A 19,791-nucleotide genomic window follows, 5' to 3' on the forward strand; every position below is an offset into this window, starting at 1 on the left:
AAATACTGCATGATTTAAAAGCGTTTTATTAACCAGGAATATTCAAGTTATGGCAACGACGATTTCCATTTATAGAGAACGAATCAAAGATTTAGATTAAAATCGATTTCTTTAAATAAAAAGACTATGCACTAGGCATAGTTATATGTACTTTTAAGCATGCACACAAAAGCTTGTGTCGTCTATGTAAGATGATATTGTAACAAGTGTAATACATAAGTAAAGAAAACAATGTTACCTAGAAAACAAACAATAGTTGGAGGAAAAAAGTCTTAGCTGGAGAAAAAAAAGTTTGTACTGCAATGTTATCAAAGAGGACATGATGTGTAAGGGGAAAAAACAGTGAAGACCATATTGAAAAAAACGAGCTCTGTTTAATTTCAAGACCAGTTAAATAAATAGATAAATTGCTGTAGAAGGACTTTACGCATAACATGTATTTGAATTTACCGATCAAGAGTTCCCTTAGATTCTCTAGAGTTTTCTGTTTAGTAGGACGGTTACACACGGTTTGTACACAACATCTTTTTTTATGATGGGTTCATCATATTTCTCTCAACTTGCCATATTAATAAAGATTTTTTTCTCACGGTTTATTCTTGTTGCGATATCGCCTTAAATAAAGGAAAAGTTTTATGTGCCTATGGTAACTTTACCTACTGTATGAGCTTCCTTCTCAAAAAAAAAAACAAAACAAAACAAAACAAAACCAAAAAAAAAAAAAACAAACAAAAAAAAAAAAAAAACAAAACAAAAAAAAAAAAAAAAACAAAAACAAAAAAAACAAAAAACAAAAAAAAAAAAAAAAACAAAAAAACAAAAAAAAAAAAAAAAAAAAAAAAAAAAAAAAAAAAAAAAAAAAAAATTCTCAGATTTAGCAGAAAGTCTATTGGATATTTTTAAAATTTATTTAAATGAATGCAGGAAATGTCCTTTGTATTTTTTTTTTCCTTTCCACTTTTAAAACACTTATATTTTGATAACAAGCTCAAAATCAAAATAGATGTCAAAACATTATATATTAACAAAATACTCTTAAATCATGATCATTTTGCTGAAAATCAAAATCTTCATCGATTTGAAAATCAGGGAGTAAATACACTTTGGGGTAAAAAATTATCTGGAGCTCTGATACTAATGGCAATTTGGCTGTAAAATCTTTTTTGAATGCAAAGAACAGTTCAATGGTAATTGACTGATAATTTTAATACCGGTGTTAAATACAAATGTAGTCAATTACCCCTAATTCCAGCTCTTTGAATAAGGGGGGTAGACGATATTTTTCATTGAAATCGGGCTGTAAAGCATCACCACATTATAAAATATTCTTAGATATGAATAAATGTTCTTTAAATCATTTCTTATGTTTTACTCATATAAAAGTAAACATATATCATTAATAAAATACAATGTTTTAGTGGTAAACCCCTTTGAAATTGGTGAAAAAATAAGCATTTTTGTAGTTTTTTGTCTGTAAACATATGTCCCCCCCCCCCCCCGTGAAACACAAAAAGCTTTGGTATGAATTTATGAAATGAATTGGGGGGGGGGGTGATTTAAAAATATTTTCCGTTTTCCGTTGCTTTCTATAGTAAAAGACACAAGTTTTACCAAATTGTAGAGTTATCTCTCTCTGTTTTCCAAATAAAGTAATGTTTTATGAAAATTCATATAAATATCTATATAGATATGAAAAATTATTCAAATATGTTAACTTTTGAAAATTGACTTGGAGGTAGGCGGGAGAACAATACTATCCTGCGCAGTTCTTACCACAAAATGAAATGATACGCTATTTTAAACTGTTGAATAGCTTTAAACTACATCAATGCTAACTAGTGCATGCATCATTGTCGTTGGTTATAAATTCCACACAGCAATACATAAACAATTCACTGATCGCAATGCACTTGTCAATGTGACGTCATATCGTAAAATTTGACGCAGTTTGTATGCAGTGAGAGGCGGATCAAGTTATATTTATACAATGAAAAATGTATTTTGTAATTCAATAAAATACAAATTGTAGATATATAAGAGGCCATTAACATGGATGCGATGTCTATTTTATGATTTTATTCATTTACTTCCCGTACATTCCCTAGACAAGCGATACTGTCATATACATGTATTTGTATGCAGATTCATTGAAGGGTGATAGAAGGGTCGTAATAAATCGATATATTGCAAGGGCATACCCTCGATGAATTATGACAAGCTTTTACACATAAACTCAAGAAGTATGAAGATATTTGAAAAGTGCTGCGAACCTGTTGAAATCTTGCAAAATGAATTAATTATATCTATATTTAACTATGATGTACTTGACCAACAAAATATTCAACATACGGTCTATCAAATGTAATTTTAGTAATTAGATAGTAGAATTTATATAGATTCGCAGCACTTTTCACAAACTACAAAGAGTGGTGAAAATAATTATATGTTAAACTTAGATTTTTAACTTTGTTATGCCCTTGCAATATTAGAATTTATAGATGACCTCAATACTTCAGGTATACATGTATTTGCTAAAATCACGTGACTGACACATTACGTGACAAGTCTAAATAAGAAATCTAATCGTCCTCAACATGTAGTTTTCAACCACATTGCATTTGTCCGATAATAGTAAAGTCTTAAAAAGAAACGCCCATCCTTGTAAAGAATGTATTTTCTATCTCAAAAATCCGCCGATATTTCCATTTGGTACCTTAACTGTACTGCGTAGCAAATGATCATTTTAACACTATTATATAAATATTGCATGTAGTTGAGTGTAACATTGAAAATTTTCACCCCAAGAAAACCATTGTCAACCGAGGCGCAGCCGAGGTTGACAATGGTTTTCGAGGGGTGAAAATTTTCAATGTTACAATCAACTACATGCGATATTTATTATATTATACTGAATGTTTTATACAAATACATATAACAGTGAACCTTGCGCGCATAAATTCTGCGCAGTCACTATTTTTTGGAATATCACCCGTCGTCAAGCAATGTTGACTGTTGCTACGCTGGAGGGCGTGGCTTCAACATTCAGCGGGTAATAGTGTTTTTTAACAAATGTTTCTCGACGAATCAGATTCAACTAATTTACATGAAAGTATAATATATGTACATATAATTGTGTACATATAATTTCCACAAATTTTATTTTGTGGTCACGAAGTTTATTTTTAATTTATTTTTATAGTTTATTTATAATTTTTAAATTCTTGGCCACGAATTTTTATTTGTGGACAGGAATTTTTATTTCGTGGCCACGAATTAATAAAAAAAAAAAAAAAAAAAAAAAAAAAAAAAAAATCTCAAACCATGTCCTATACCAGCCACCGTAGATATCTTCCGGTTGTCTAATTCTTTATTATCGGCAAGCTTTTGGTATTTGTTCAAAATACATATAAAACTTATTTTTGATAGTTGAAATGTTGTTTTATGTGAAAAATTGACGTCTTTACAGACGTTTTTCTTCAGACAAACGCGTCGCGGTGATTTAGATTTGTTGCATTGTAAAAGTATGCCGCCTGTTTCAAGTACGATAGGGAACACAAACTGACGGCAAAAAATATAAACTTCACATAATTCTAACACTCATAGATAAGCCTTCATACAATATGTATGAACTTATGTTTACACTTTTGAACTTATTAATTACCAGCTCTTAAGTTGTGAATTATTCGGAACTGATCAAAATACTGAACTGGTCAAACGACTGTATTTTTAAAGTAAACATTTCTGATGGCAAGTGCAATCAAATATACCCTGAAAAAAGACCGAAAAAAATCTGCACTTATTTGCCCTTTTACCCCATGTACCTTGTAACGGTCAAGGCGTACCTGAAACAAACTCTGAAAAAAAAAAAAATTCTATCAATGATGTGCCATATACCCTCTCTTAAACAGGGTATATTTATTCTAAAATCATTGTTAGTACTATTAATTCCAGTACAAAAGAAGATTAAAAACGTGCCTTAGTCGTGACTTTTTCTGGTGGGTTTCCATCATTAAACTTTGTACAAGTAATAGCTTTTCAAAAAGCTTGCCTGACTAATCAATCAATATCTATGGTACGTATATGCAAGAGAGGTGCTAAACGTTTCCGTCATCAAGGAGCGACTTAGTTGCGATACTTCAGTACACAAGATGTACAATTGACTTTCTCAAATGTCAACCAAATACAACAGATTAACGAATATCTAAGACATGCCACTATTTGGTCATTTATTAGGTAGCCCACGGGCTGACTAGTTACGTTGGGATGAAACTGCAAGTGCGCTAGCGTAGATTATAATCAAAGGCGGATCCAGCACCGGCGCGCCGGGCGTATCCCCCCCCCCCCAAACCCCCCGTTTGAATTTTTTGTATGTAGAACTTATATGTTTATTATCCTAAAATCAAGGAAAAAACACCTTATCTGTAAGAATTCATCAGCTTCCGTAGGCTTCGCCCCCGAACCCCCATCAAGGTTTTGCCCTGGACCCACCAGTGTTTCAATACAGTCCCCCCCCCCGACCCCCTGCCTTCTACCGCGCCCTCCCGATATGAAATTCCTGGATCCACCACTGATAATTCTGGGAAAAAAAAGTTAGATAATTCGTTTTAAAGAAATTCATATTACATGAATTGTACTCTCTTACTAGAGGGCGCACTTCATGCACACTCCCTGGTCAGTGATAGATTGATGAGACGACCTCTATTTATAGACTGGTCTGTTTTCCGTCGTTCTCGACGACGAAGTAAATTATGAACAGTTTTAACTGGGAAAGTTGTCTTGAAGTATTTGAGACAAAAATGCTTCATTGTTGCTCTAGAAATCAAAGTAAATGGCCTGTACATTTTATAGCTAGAGCAAAACAAGAATGATACTGAAAACATCCCCCCCCCCCGCACAAAACTCATGCGATGATGGTCTTACCATCTACATGTACATGTATTATAAATGAGTTTAAAATACATCTCTATATACAGTTTTGAAATTGTTTAGTTTTTCTTTTCAATCGATTTCAGCTTAGGATCTTTCTCATATTTATAATAACGTGTTTTTTTATGAAATGAAAACCAGTACAGATCATGATGTCTTCTTCATTTTGCCGATTCTTTACTTAGAACTTTACGGGAGTGAAGCCCATTCCTCTACGGGTACTGACCTACACTCTTGTCACTGTATTGAAAGGAAACCCTTGTTCATCACAAAGCTTGAAATAATATGCTACTCGCTGACTTTCTAAGCTTTTTTTAAAAACCTAACCTTGTAACGTACATTATTAATAAATGTAATGTTGAAAGAAAGGATACATGTAGGTGGAAACTAGGTGGAAAACAGACTGAATCAAGAAGGGATGTCCAATTTACTAGGTGGAGGGAGTTTGTTTATGATGAGACTAGTCCACTTACGGGATAAATATGAGAATAATCAGCAAATCCATTGCTTTAGTGTTGCCTGTCCATGTACAATGTGTTCTCTTATAAAATGAGATAAAATTTACTGTTAATAAAAAATCTGGAGCTTAAGAATCATGTTAAAAGAATAAACTTTATTTATTTCCATAGAAGTTATCACACCCATTCAATAGAACAACCCAAGAAAAAAGCGCGAAGATAATTTACATGTGACATTTGGCGCGAAATCATTGTGTTACCCCTTTCGTAGAAAGCAAATGGACTGATCCAGTAGTTTAGAAACGCAGAAAAAATGTTACACGGACATGTCCGTACAAAGAATCGCAAAGAATAAACATGTGTATGCAAAAGAACTGAAGGAATTAAACACATTTTGCATCAGTTATATGATTCTTTCTTCTGCAAACTGTATTTGTTTAAATGCAGGTAACAAATTCCGATGTAAATCAGCTTGCACAATTTCTAGTTCATTAAGAATGATCGCTTAGTTTCGGATCCCTGAAAAATTAATCCTTATACTGCCTGACGCACGTGGCGTCAGGCAATGACGAACTTACGTCAGGCGGCGGGAAAGTCGCATGACCCTTTTTTATTCTTTCATTGTCGATACTGTGTCAGATGTTACATCTATAGGGACAGTGGCAGAGATAGAAGTCGGCCCGTGGCTGGACCCTCCGGAGAAGTATTGTTTTTGTATATATAGTGTAAATAAATACTTGTATAGAACCAGAAAGACTACTGATTCCAAACCTGGGGCCATGGAAGATTCGATCCTCGTGCAGCTGTCACATTTAATGTTTATCATCTTTTTTTAGTCGCACGTTTTAATTCAATAAATTTTTTAAATGCATTTTTAAAGCAATTTTGGATCAATTTGTTTTTAATGTCTTTGATGAACTTGTGATTTATTTTGTGACGATTATGGACATATGTGTCCCTGGAGAAGCTGTGTCGGCTTTAGGCAGTCACCTGCCCGTCAACTATTATATATATATATATATATATATATATATATATATATATATATATATATATATATATATATATATATATATATATATATATATATATATATCATTACATGTCCAGCTTGGTTTTGATTTCAATATACTGTAAACATACAGACAATTTGCTTAATGGGACTTTAACATAACTGTTGTGATATCACATGACCCGGTAGATCATGTGACAAGTAATTATTATAAATTTTTGTTTGTAGTTCGGAACAAGTGCTTAAAACAATTGTTATTTACATTAATATTTTGTTTCAGAAATAAACTTAATATTATATCTTAATGAACCTGAACAGTACGATCCATAGTATTTTTTTTTTTTATTCACATCTCTTTTACATTATTGTACATTGAAGTTAATACAACATGATGTGTTTTTTAAAGAATAAATAGAGAGATAAAGGAAAGAGAGAAAAGAGAGAGAGAGAGTTAAGAAAAAAGCTGCTTCCATCTGTTCCACTGGGCATCAAACTTTTCCTTTCCACCATTTTTATACGAAATAAACTTGTGTGTTTCATAATAAAGATTCATTTGTGATATTGCAGCACATAAATTCAAAGGTTTCTCAGTACATCTTGCTGTATAAATATAATACTTAAGCCAAAGGATAATAGTATTTTGAATATCAGCATAATTCTCTATATAACCTAAAATAAAGGATTTTTTCATAATATTTATCACTACACCAGTCTTATCTTCAAGAAACATTACAAATTCTTCTAGAAATAATTGTATGTAATCACATTCCCATAAAAGGTGTTCTATTGTTTCTTCTTCTGAGTGACAAAAATTGCAGAATTTAGAGTCATTTCTTTTAATTTTAAACAAAAATGAATTTGTTGCTAAAATTCTGTTTGTAATTCTATACTGAAACCATAGTATTATTAGTGTACGAATTTCTCTAAGCCTGGAAAACCAACTGGACTTGGGGCAAAGATCCCTTACTTTCGGAGGAGAAATGATAAGAATGAGCATCATGAGGTCTGTTGAGATTCCTAAGAGAGTGACATTGACAGGCAGGAAGCACAGTGTTTGAGAAGGATTGCATAAACTGTGTCTCGTTTGGTGAGCGAAATTGGTAGAATGGCGCCTTTAGTCCATCCAAGGAGTAGGACGTATATGTCAGACCTGAAGTAGTAAAGTCTGTCTAGGAATCTGTGGTTGTCAGTAAGGATTTGTTGTACTCTAATACCCTGGAGTCGCCCAACCTTCTGTTACCGACAGAAGGTTGTCATGTTTCTCGGGGATTAAGTACTGATCCCCAGAAATAGTTTTGATGAGGACAGGGTCCTTAGTAAAAAAGTGGGGGGGGGGGGGGGGCAGAAGAAAGAAGAGGTCTCTGGATGTCCTTTAGGAGCTGATCAAGAAGGAATTTCGCCTCTACAGGTTAAAGTGGAGGCTAGGGCGGCACCGGAAAATGCACTGGCCCTCCCATGACTTCGCTAAAACAGCAGATGTTGAGTCTGATGTCACTGTTCCTAAGTAGTGAGTGGGCCTTTATTGCTACCTTGGGCCATTCTGTGAGTGCAGAACTGAAAATGTAAGGTAGTTGTTTGAAAATTATCCCGGATGCACCGCCTGGTATTAGACTTGTAATTGGGAGTAATTCCAGACATGTGTACTTAGGACTAATCTTGAGGAGGGTTTTGCAGGATGACATGACCATCACTTGAGTTTACCTTGATCTTATTTATGATTAACCTCTTTGTTAAAAGTGATTCAAATTTACAAAATCATACCTTATCTTTTAAGAGACTTTCACAAAACTAGTCAAACTTGCATATGCTGGTTGAATTGTTAATAAAAATATAGAGAGTGATGTAGAATTGAAAATAAATTGATTTTTTGGGGTACTTTTTTTGGTGATCTTTGAGCTAACCTGATCGAGCCGAAGGACTTTGTCCATTGTATGTTGTCGACGTGCATGTCATAAACTTTTTTACAATAATTATTTCATCTTCTTCAGAACCACTGGGCTAATTTCAACCAAACTTGGCACAAAGTATTGGTTGAGTGGGATTCAATTTTTTTTTCAAATGAAGGGTCACATCCTCTTGCAAGAGGTAATAATGTAATTTAAAAAATAATAAATAATAGTAGCTGGGGTCATTCAAAATCTTCTCGGGAACCACTTGGCCAGAAAAGATGAAACTTTTGTGAAAGCATTTTGATATAGTCTAGATTTAAGTTTGTTCGAATCATGACCCCTGGGAAAAGGATAGAGTCAACATGGGATATAAATCAAAATTTTACTTTAGAAAAAGACGGGTAAATCTTTCAAAAATGTCTTCTAGGATCAGCACAGTCATGATTACTCATTTTTATATGGAAGCATCTTTAGGTAATGTAGATTAAAGTTTGTTCAAATCATGACCCGCGGGGGTAGGGAGGGCGATCAAAGGGGTTTGTAGTACGTGAATTTACGGAATCAAGAGCATGTAAATATAAGGAATAACTGTCAGATTTTTTGGTTTCATGATGATGACCGTTCAGTTGGTTTGCGTGATAATCTAATGCATAAACGCCTTATCACGCAAGTCAATTAGTCAATTCCTTGATCACATCATTAACCCAATCATGAAACGAAAAACATTAGACAGTTATTCCTTAATTTAATACATTTAAAATATATTTACATATATCTGTAAGAAATATTTGCAAATTCATATGCGACAGTTACGTGTATTTCTGTAAACAAAATCAAAGTACGCATATACAAACAAGAAGAATTATTCAACGAAAAATTAAGGCGTATTTAAGAATAAATAAGAATAATTTATTGCAAGCATGTGGTCGTTAGTTTCACACAAATTTAATCGATTTGTTTATTTCCTATGATGAGCTAGCTTCGTTTCCGCATATTTGTTCATTAGAAAATAAAAAATGAACGGCTTATTATTCTGCCAGAATTGGCTAAAAATAGATCTTACGATTATAGAGCAAGGCCTAGCCCCATATTTTAAGTTGGTGGAGGAGCTTGGTCATGATTATTTTCACCGACGTGCCGATTTAATATTCGTTAGATTCTTTATGTAACAGAAAACAATTTCACTAGTTTAACAGTTTTATTCTATTAACGTTCACGTGCAAATCACGCGAGTGAACACATTTTACATTTTAGTTCACCTGAGCTAACGGCTCAATTGAGATATTCTGGTCTCAGAATTTATGGTTGTTGTCTATCTACATGTATCTGCCTTCTGTTGTCGAAAAAAAAAAAAATCTAAAATAGGGTATCAAAGTTTCATTTTGGAATATATAGGGAAAATATCTGCCTTTCACAAGCAACTAGGAAAATATTAGTCATAATTATATGCGGACATACCCAGGAAGATTAGTGCATATTCAAGTTTCTTTAAAACAATCACAATTTGGATTTTTTTTAAAAAATTATGCATGGACTCTGGGTTAAGGATGAAGATAAAATCTTTAATCAAATTTTGCCTTAATCCACTCATAACAAGTTTCTGATTTTTTTCATTTGCAACACTAAGTATCAGCGATCTTTCTCTGAATTTCGGCAGATATATATATGATCCTATTTTCTTTAAAAAAAAAAAAAAAAAACATCAGGTTGTGTATATAGTAACATGCGCGGATCCAGAGGGAGGGCCCCCCCCCCCCCCCGGAATTTGCTGAGTTATTAAAAGTATAATTTATACTGAAGCAAATAAAAAATGACCCCCCCCCCCTTTTGGAAAACGTGGATCCCACCACGCAATCTCTCACCAGAGGGCGTATTACTACAACAAATATTAGGCGTAAGTATAAGTGGAGCGTGTCGGGAACGATAACTCTGGATCGAGATTGACCATCACCATCACCAGATTTTTTTTTCTCACTTTTTTCGTTTGCTTGTCAAGAAATTTTTTAGGTTTGATAACTTTTGGAAAGGATTTTTTTAAGAAAAAATCCCTTGACCCGCGCCTGAATAATGTAGGATTTGACATACTATTGCCTGTTGGCGGATCTAACGACACAAGAGCCATCTTGGAATGAGGTAAACGAGGTAAAAGAAGTAAACCAAAGGCATATAACTAAACTATGGCTGTTGTGTGTTTCGGAAAATGATTTGTTTGAAATCGCCGTTAAATGATCCCAATTTTACCTTCCTTATGGGTAAATATATGCTTTCTTCCATTGCAACAGAGACATTTTCTAAAACATCAACCTAACTTTACACTCAACCGACTCGGTCATAATGGGGAACTCTTCAGAATGTGGGAAATTAAACCAGCAGACCATGACCGTCGCTAAAAAAGAGGAAAAAATGATGGGGAAAATTTTAAACAACAATTGTACGACTCCAACATAGTCACCGCTTTTTTTTTTTAAACTTGAATTTGGGGTTATGTTGTACAGTTGTACTTGATCTCAAAAGAGAGACATTATACGCTTTTCTTTGAAATCATAAGTCATTATGCGTACTTTCTCTTTAGGTATTCTGTTCATTTTGAAATAAGTGGAGTGTCCGTTTTACACATGGATTCTTTGCTTTTGTAAATGTCGTCAATAGCACTGACAAACTAAAAAATAATAGGACAAGAATGAAGTTAGATTTATTTGCACTTTGTTGCAGCTGTGTTGTAGTTTTGTTGGAAGACGTTGAAAAATAGGCCCACATTTAGGAATATAGTAAAGGCATTTTGATTGCATACAGAAACTGACCTAATCAACCCTACCAGGCCCTGAGATCATAGACTTAGAACAGACAAGTCAATTTTTTTATTTTTGATATATTGTTTTATTCGATACATTACTTAACAAGAAAATTTGCAAGTTTGTTTAACATTTAAATTCAATCATATGATGAAAATTTGGTTTCATTATTGAAATTATTTCAAAAGTTATATTGGTTTGAAATTTTGACTTAAGTCTGTTCTAAGTTTATGGCTTAGGAGCCTGGACATTTCTTTATGACTTTAGATTTTCATAATTTGTTTCAGATTGTGAATAAAAGTAACTCTTTTTTGGTGATCAGATTAAGGATTTACAATCATTTATTTCACCAAAAAAGACCCTTTACCATGCTTGTCAACCTTGAGCACTCTGGGTTAGAATACATGAAACATAGATATTTTTAGTGGTGGCCTAAGTTAGAACATTCACAAATGGTATATCAAAAAAGGTCAATCAAAGTTTATTCTTGCAGACATTGCAGTGCCATTAAAAGCCTTGATGATCAATCTCCTGATATTGAAGGTATGTTTACATTTTGTCACATTTCATTTAATCTGTCTTTTATGTGCAATGACATTAACAACATGCCTTTACTGAAATGTGATATGCTGGCCATGGTTTTTATAAATATGAAATTTGATGTAACGATTTCTTTTATTAACTAACACAGAATTGGCATCCAATCAGTTAACAAACACTACCTTAATGATCTGATAATTCAACCAAGACAATCTTCAAAACAGTATATGTGTATATAAATACAACTGACAATGTCTTATACTTGTCAAATTGACAAATTGTACTTTACAACTCAAATTTCAGTGCTATAAATTTATCGAGGTATATATATATAGAGAGAGAGAGAGAGAGAGAGAGATATCTGTTGGCATTTAAATTCATTTCACAAAACCCAGTTCTGTATTTTTGTGATATTGGTAGTCTAGCTGGCATGTCTAGGAAAATTTTACTGACTTATTAAACACGTTTTTTATTCATCACATGTTTATCATGTTCATTATGACTGACTATTGGTATGTAGCTTTTGAACTAGATATATATATAATTTTATATATATTGTCCCACTCATTTAAGTAGCATAGTTTTATTGAGTACAGCATTCATGATAATACAGTCAAAACTCATTATCTCAAACTCGATGGGACTGAGAAATAAAAAACTTGCAGATCTATATCTGAGGATTCAAGATATCGGTGGTGAAAGACTTACAAAGCACATTGACATATCTATTGGTGTTCGAGATACCGAAGTTCAACTGTACTTGTTTTCTATCTCTGTAAGTTATCCAATTGGTTTGATTTATTTTTAGCTCACCTCAACGAAGTTGGGGGAGCTTATATAATACCCTCGGCGTTGGCGTCCAGGTTAAAGTTTTGTTGAGCAGATTTCTTTTCAAGTACTTCTATGCCCTATCTTAATCAAGAGATGCATGGAGGTTGCTTTTAGTATGTTTCATTGTACCAGTCTAAGGTTTTGGATGCTGTAATTTCACTTGAAGAATGACCAGGTTAAAGTTTTTGGAGCAGGTCTCATTTCCAAGTAACTATTAGCCGTATACTGACCAAACTTGCATGGATAATGCATCTAAGGATGCACACTACCACACTTGCTCTGGATGCTGGATCTGACCTACATTTTCCGGATGAGTGACCAGGTTAAAGTTTTTGGAGCATGTCTCATTTCCAAGCAACTATAAGTAATATATTGACCAAACTTGAATGGATGATACATCAAAAGATGCACACTAGCAGGCTTGCTTCGGATGCTGTATATGACTGACATTTTCCAGATGAGTGACCAGGTTAAAGTAAACTATAAGGGCTATCAGAATCAAACTTGCATGGATGATGCATCACTGGATGAACACCCTCAAACTTGCTTTAGGTGCTGGATATGACATATTTTCTGGATGAGTGACTAGTTTAAAGTTTTTAGGTAAGTCCATTCCCAAGTAATTGCAAGCCCTATTGGACCAAAATAGCATAAATGTTATATCTAGTGATGCACAATACTAGATTATTAGTTTTAGTGTGGGACTTTGCCATACTTAAAGACAACATTGGTTGAGGTGAGCTCTGTAGTCTCTGATTACCTGTGTTTATCATTTTACGTAATATGCATATATAAACTTGTGGAATTCAAAACATATATCAAACAATGAATTGCATCAAAGCTATTTCTAAACTGGAAAAAATGTGTGGCTATGAATATTTTTTATTCAAGACTTCTTTGGAGAACACTTTATTTTATTATCGTCAGGTATAGTTATGCCATAAAAATCCTTCATATTGAATTACAGTGTACTTACATATAAGAATGATTAAGGGATACTTGCAGTATACATTTCATATATGCATGTAAACCTAATATCCTTTTGAAGGTCATTGAAATCCTCAAAGCATATTAAATATCTTAAATTGAAACTTTGCCAAGGGTGATTCTAAAGCGGATGACACCATTACTAATATAAGTATTCATGATCAACACTTAATACCAAGAAGGGTTTAAATTACGTACACCTCTCCATAAAGATCTTGTTATGAGTATATTATTGTAGTAAGACCTTATTCAACAAACTCGACGTTCAAGGAGTGTACTGAAACATTTTAAGATTTAAATGTAGCATAAAACATTACATTGGTGTATATCTTGATGATTTTTTAAGCTTATAGCTGTCATTCTGTTTTGAAATTTGAAACCTAAATTCATTCTAGATATATGGTATGCTAGCTTAGATATCTGTCTAGTATTCATTTTTCTGTTCATACAAATTAACAGAAAAAAAAATGGTGAAAGATTTCCACTTACAGGGTATGTTTTCTTCAGATTTACATGAAAAAGTATTTCCTGTCATTTTCCCCACTCCCAGCACCATGATTTTATTGATTAAAACTGCTGCACATTTACACATAAGCCTTGTTGCAACATACATACACATACAATGTGTTATCAAAATTGTATTTAGGAAAAGCATGTGTACAGATTTCAAGTGTTAATTGCTTGTATCATTTTTGACAATAATTCATCAAGATGTTATTAAGATATAACCAATATATAATGCCTAAAAAAGTTTAGGTTATCCATAGGTCATTTTAATAATAAATCTTATAATAAACAATGAAATTTATTTTTATCTAACAAAGTCAATAAATTCTTCTTCTTTTTTTTCATTAACAGGAAGTGAAATGTAACGCTGATGCATGTCCTGTGTCAAGACAAACTATGGATATTGTTTCAAACTGTCCAACCAGTGAATCAGAATGGAGAACAGCTTCTCAAAGAAAAAACTGTTCAGCTTTTGCCAGCCAATGTAGTGATCCTGATAAATTTGTGTACCACTGTGTCATTAATCCATTTGTGAATCAGACACTTGAAGTTTGTGCCTATGGAAAGTACATTGTTTTAGGTCTGTGGAATATGTTTTAAAGAATTTCCTTATCTAGTTACAAGATGTGAATAATGCAACATGTGCAAATCAACAAACATGGAATCAATTCAAAGTCATGTTCAAGGACATCTCATTATTAGGGTTAATTTTAGATTATAGGTAGAAGTTATAGATTTAGTATATACAGCTTCCTTTTGAGAGTTTTAGGAAAGTACACGTGCATAAGTACCAGAAGTGAAAGCTTAATGTACATCTAGGGCAATCGCACTAGGCCATTTAAGTATTGGAAGGATAGGTAATGTAGACCACAGTACAATGCTTGTATTGTTAATAAACTGTTGAACATGTTGAAGTGGAGATCTTAAAAAAGGAAAAGTAAACATTTTGAGAACTTTCTCAAGTGCATATTTACCAAGTAGATATTGGACAGGTTGTCTTGAGTGCAATTTCTCAAGGTCTTAAACATTTATAGAAAATCAATTTTTAGTTAGCATGGGCTTAAGATTTGTTGATTGAAGTGTTTCAGTGAGTACCTTCATGTCCATTAATTTAATGCTGTAACAGTTGTACGTGTCTCTCAGTTAAAAAAAAAAAATATTAAATCTCATTTAATTAATGTGCAGAGTTTTAAAATATGAAGTCATTAAACTCTATACTAAGCTCTGTGCCCAATATTTGTATTGCTCCTGGACCAATGGACTTTGAGAATGATTGCTATTTGTTATCTTCACATTTCATACACACTACAAATGATATCATTTGATTTTGACTTGGACTATAATGATATACAATAAGTCACCTCATTGATATTAATCTTGATTCCTTATTTTTTTTAAATGTACATGTTTGAATACACACACACGTCAGAATAAGGACTATTAGAAACATATTAAGAGTGCACTGGTATTAGAGATTCAAATATTCATGTAATTGATGTGTTTGGTGTTTGGTGTGAAAGGGGGGGGGGGGAGGGAGGGAGGAGATAAGGTAAGGATCACAATGTCTGCCCTTAGATATTTATTGTCTGGAGATTATCTCTGGCAATTTGTAATATTTTGCTTTCAAACTTGGAAAGCTTAGTCACAAAAAGGGGACATCATAACATTTTATGTGTTGTATGTGTGTGAGAGAGAGAGGGGGGTGGGGGAGGGGAGAGACTCAAAGCTGTGTGTCTCAATTGTGCTTAATTTTTTTTAAATATATTTATTTACCTTTTAGTAATAAAAAGAATTTGCCGTAAACTAATTTTTTTTTATAAACTTTTTAAAAGATGATTTTAATTTGTACCTTATCTTTAGTTTCATAAAGCAACATATTATCTGATATTGAGAAACATTGTACAGGTATATTGCTAGTTAGACTTGCACCTAATGTTGACAAGTTTTGCAGGTTATTGTGCGGAGTACAGCTACAGTGGCAACATAATCCAGCAAAATTATGACACAGATTGTTCTAAATTTACCAACAGTCGTCCATGTCCCAGTGGGTATCATTCTACAGAGGCATTTAAATGTAAGTGTAAAGTAATATGCACAATATACAGTGCACACTTTTACAGAATAACTATTATACTTTATTCTTAAAACTTCTACATAAGAAAGGGTGTCTTTTCCACCCTGTAAGCACATGTGAGTCAGAATTGATGTAATTTATAAGTACTCAGTACTTTAACTGTACTTGGTGGCAAACCACGCAGGGATCATAACACTGTAGAAATACATGTATTTCTTACCTATGACATGTATGATGTATATCATGTATAGTCATATCATAGACATGGATGGATGCTGAAAATGATGAAAATATGGGAAACTGCAAACACTATGCTATGAATTATAATTCCATTACCTGCATGATCAGTATTAAGTGCAACTTCCTGGTGATGGATACAAGGTCATTAAATATCATCATTATCAGTCAGTCTGATAAAACTGACATACAGAAGTGTATATAAATGTTAGATTAGTAAATAGATAATAAACAAAGATTATGAATTAAGTAAACAATAATCATTTTCTTATGTTGCAGACCCTGGTTGCTATCAGCTGACAAAGAAATCAACAGTTCAGAATCCAACTACAGCACCCTCTGTCCATACTTCTGACACAAACATGCTTGTATCAACTCAAAATACATCCATAATTGAAGAGTGAGTTGAGTAGTTTCACTTTTTCACTTGTTCCATGTTCTTTTAGCTTTGAGGAAGTTTGGTGTAATTGCTGTCATTATATGTAGTCATTCATTATAATAGCCTAATTTGGTACAAATGTATTTTATTTCATTAATGATATTTTGGTGATCTGAATGGTTATTAGCATTATAATTCTTATAGCTTTCAATTCTCAAGCAATTGAGAATTAGGCAAAGATCAAGGTCAAACTAACAAAGTGCCTAATTAGGAGATATTTATATGGATGAAAAGGCCTTTAAGATCAACATGCATAGAGAAGAAAGATTAAGATTGAAGGATTAGGTTACTTAAGTCAGCAAAAGTAAAAAGTGGGGTGGATTTTGCTATTCCTATCTTGATGTGGAAGTAAAATTTCTTTGTGAGGTCTGATTGTCTGAGTTAGTTAAAGTTTCTGGTTGCAATATTTTGTTAATCAAAGTGTATTGATTTATATATCTGTTTTTTTCTGTATTGTACTTCTGTTTATTCTTTTTCAAAATGCAAGTGACAAAATGAACAATAATGCGGCTATTCCTAATACACTGTCTGCACACTTACCTTTTTCATTCTTTCATATTGGGAAGCTAGTGATAAATTCTCTAGTAGGCAAAGAGAGATAACTCTTTAAAATCACTCTGGTTCATTTTAGAAGTTTCATCATCTTCTGTTTGGTAGCCAAAATTGTTCTTGATAATTATCAACAGAGAAAATTTGTCTGCAGACAAGTTAGTTTATCAATTTCATTATGCTGAAATAACATTTAAAAGAAAAGAAAATTATTTATTTATGGCTATTTGAACCTTCAGGTGCTTATTTCAGCATCTCATGCAATTAAGAATTGATTGTCAAAAACATCAATCATTAACCTCAAATGATAATTATGATTATTTAGTGATGAGGAAAAAAAATGTGTATGCTCTGTTTGAGAAAGAGTACCATATGATTTTACTTGCTATTTTGTTTCAATATATATAGGCCAGGTATGGAACATGTTAATGATGACTGGGGATATGTCATTGGTGTCATCATTGCAGCCATTCTGGTCATTTTGATTGGAATTGCTGTGGTAATTTTTGTACTTAGACGACATCGACCAAGATCTAAAGAACATCTTCATGAAAAAGGTAAATATACTATTTGTATTATTTTTCTTAATCAATTAATCATATACTAATTATTCAATAAATTATTTAGACCCAAGTAGTAACCGTTAATTAAGATTTGTTAAATTTTAGATTTAGTGCATCCCCCCTCACCCCCACCCCCTCTTTCCCCCCAGTGTTATCCCTTTATTTCAAAGTAAAGGGTTATATATATCAATTGTAACAGGCTTTAAAATTTTTGATTTCCAAGCAGCAATTTTATTTAGTTTAATATAGTTTAGACCCAAGTAGTAACCATTAATTAAGATTTGTTAAATTTTAGATTTAGTGCATCCCCCCCCCCCCCCCCCCCCCCACACACCTCACCCCCACCCCTCTTTCCCCTGAGTGTTATCCCTTTATTTCAAATTAAAGGGTTATCTATATCAATTGTAACAGGCTTTAAAATTTTTGATTTCTAAGCAGCAATTTTATCAGTTGAAGTGGTCAATTTGGTCGGGGTCCAACTCTTAGGGAAAACACTGCTCCCCTGCTAAAGTTACATGTATTTTACTTAATGACCAATAGACATTAGATTCCCTCTCCCCTTTCTCCATTAAACTTTAATGCTTCTAGTTATAATTCATTTGGTATCAACCATCATTGTATCAGCATATATTTTAGTGAACTTCTTTAAATTCCAGTCATGCACATGGTGGGCTAATATGTTTCTAAAACATAAATTACACCAAGTAGTGTGCCTTTAAGGCAGTGAAAATGTATATGATCTTTTTCTTGATATTCATTCTAATAAAGCTGTAATTTTGAGAGTTTATAATTTACTCATACAATTTCAATCCTGCTAGAATTTCTCACACATTTTAAAAATATTTTGAATACAGTAATGGAGAATGGTCAACTCATGATGGAAAATGAAGATGCAGGTAAATATTGTAATGCTTCATTAAATATTTAGGATGGATATTTCCTTTTTAGCTCATCTGAGCCAAAGGCTCAAGTACATGAAAATGAATTACATGTACATAAGAAAAACTTATGCTTATAATCCTTATAAAGAAGCAAAATCACCCATCCCTGGCACTTCATTAGAAGTGTGTTTTACTGTTACAGTAGTACTCATAAATCTTTTTAAAATCTGATAAAGAACAGCAGAACCAAGGGGACTCAGGTGAGTGTTATGATCCTGAACTCTCTGTTAAATATTTCAAAATATATTTAGGTCACCTGAGTCACTCAGGTGACCTATTGCTATCTGTTTTTGTCTGTCGTCGTTCGTCGTTCGTCGTACGTCGTTCGTCGTCAATCGGTCGTAAACTTTTGAACATTTTTAGCTTCTTCTCTGGAACCACTGAACCAATTTCAACCAATTTTGGCATATAGCATCTATGGGTGAAGGGGAACAAAAATTATGAATTTCATGGTCCCTGCCCCCCTGGGGCCTGAGGGGTGGGGCTAAAACCACCAAAAATAATGCAATCTTTAAAAATCTTCTTCTTTACTCCTGGACATCAAGCAGTCAAACTGTTGGCATCATTGTAATAAGCATGGAGCCCTCTATCAAAATTGTGAAATTCATGGCCCCAGGGTCAGGGGTTCTGGCCCCAGGGTGGGGCTATATAGATCATATAGTGAAAGTGCATTATTTCTTTGAAAATCTTCTTCTCTGCTCCTGGGTATTAAATAAAGTTACTAAGTACATAGTTATGATGAGCAAGAGTGCCTCTTCCAAAATTGTGAAATTCATGGCCCCAGGGTCAGGGGTTCTGGTGTTAGGGCGGGGCTCTATTGATTATATATAGTGAAAATGCATTATTTCTATGAAAATCTTCTTCTCTGCTCCTGGGTATTAAATAAAGGAACTAAGTACATAGTTATGATGAACAAGAGTGCCTCTTCCAAAATTGTGAAATTCATGGCCCCAGGGTCAGGGGTTCTGGTGTTAGGGCGGGGCTCTATTGATTATATATAGTGAAAATGCATTATTTCTTTGAAAATCTTCTTCTCTGCTCCTGGG

The 19,791-nt window shown here is 33.3% G+C and overlaps 1 protein-coding gene across 4 annotated transcripts in view; it reads left to right on the plus strand.

Annotated features, from left to right (window-relative positions):
- Nucleotides 1–10,645: 10,645 nt before the first annotated feature.
- Nucleotides 10,646–19,791, plus strand: part of LOC133200433 (uncharacterized) — a 22,247-nt gene continuing 13,101 nt past the window's right edge. For 3 of the 4 annotated variants that reach the window (XM_061336229.1, XM_061336231.1, XM_061336233.1), the window contains exons 1-7: nt 10,646–10,716; nt 11,571–11,620; nt 14,294–14,522; nt 15,894–16,016; nt 16,533–16,653; nt 17,650–17,798; nt 18,659–18,700. In XM_061336229.1, the coding sequence (XP_061192213.1) occupies nt 10,662–10,716; nt 11,571–11,620; nt 14,294–14,522; nt 15,894–16,016; nt 16,533–16,653; nt 17,650–17,798; nt 18,659–18,700 (769 nt within the window). In that variant the 5' untranslated portion in view covers nt 10,646–10,661. The remainder of the gene's footprint in view (nt 10,717–11,570; nt 11,621–14,293; nt 14,523–15,893; nt 16,017–16,532; nt 16,654–17,649; nt 17,799–18,658; nt 18,701–19,791) is intronic. The other variant, XM_061336230.1, reaches the window with a different exon arrangement.

Source organism: Saccostrea echinata, unplaced genomic scaffold, assembly GCF_033153115.1.
Source record: "Saccostrea echinata isolate AGI-Se365-2 ecotype Australia unplaced genomic scaffold, CSIRO_AGI_Sech_v1 ptg000040l, whole genome shotgun sequence".
NCBI lineage: Eukaryota > Metazoa > Mollusca > Bivalvia > Ostreida > Ostreidae > Saccostrea > Saccostrea echinata.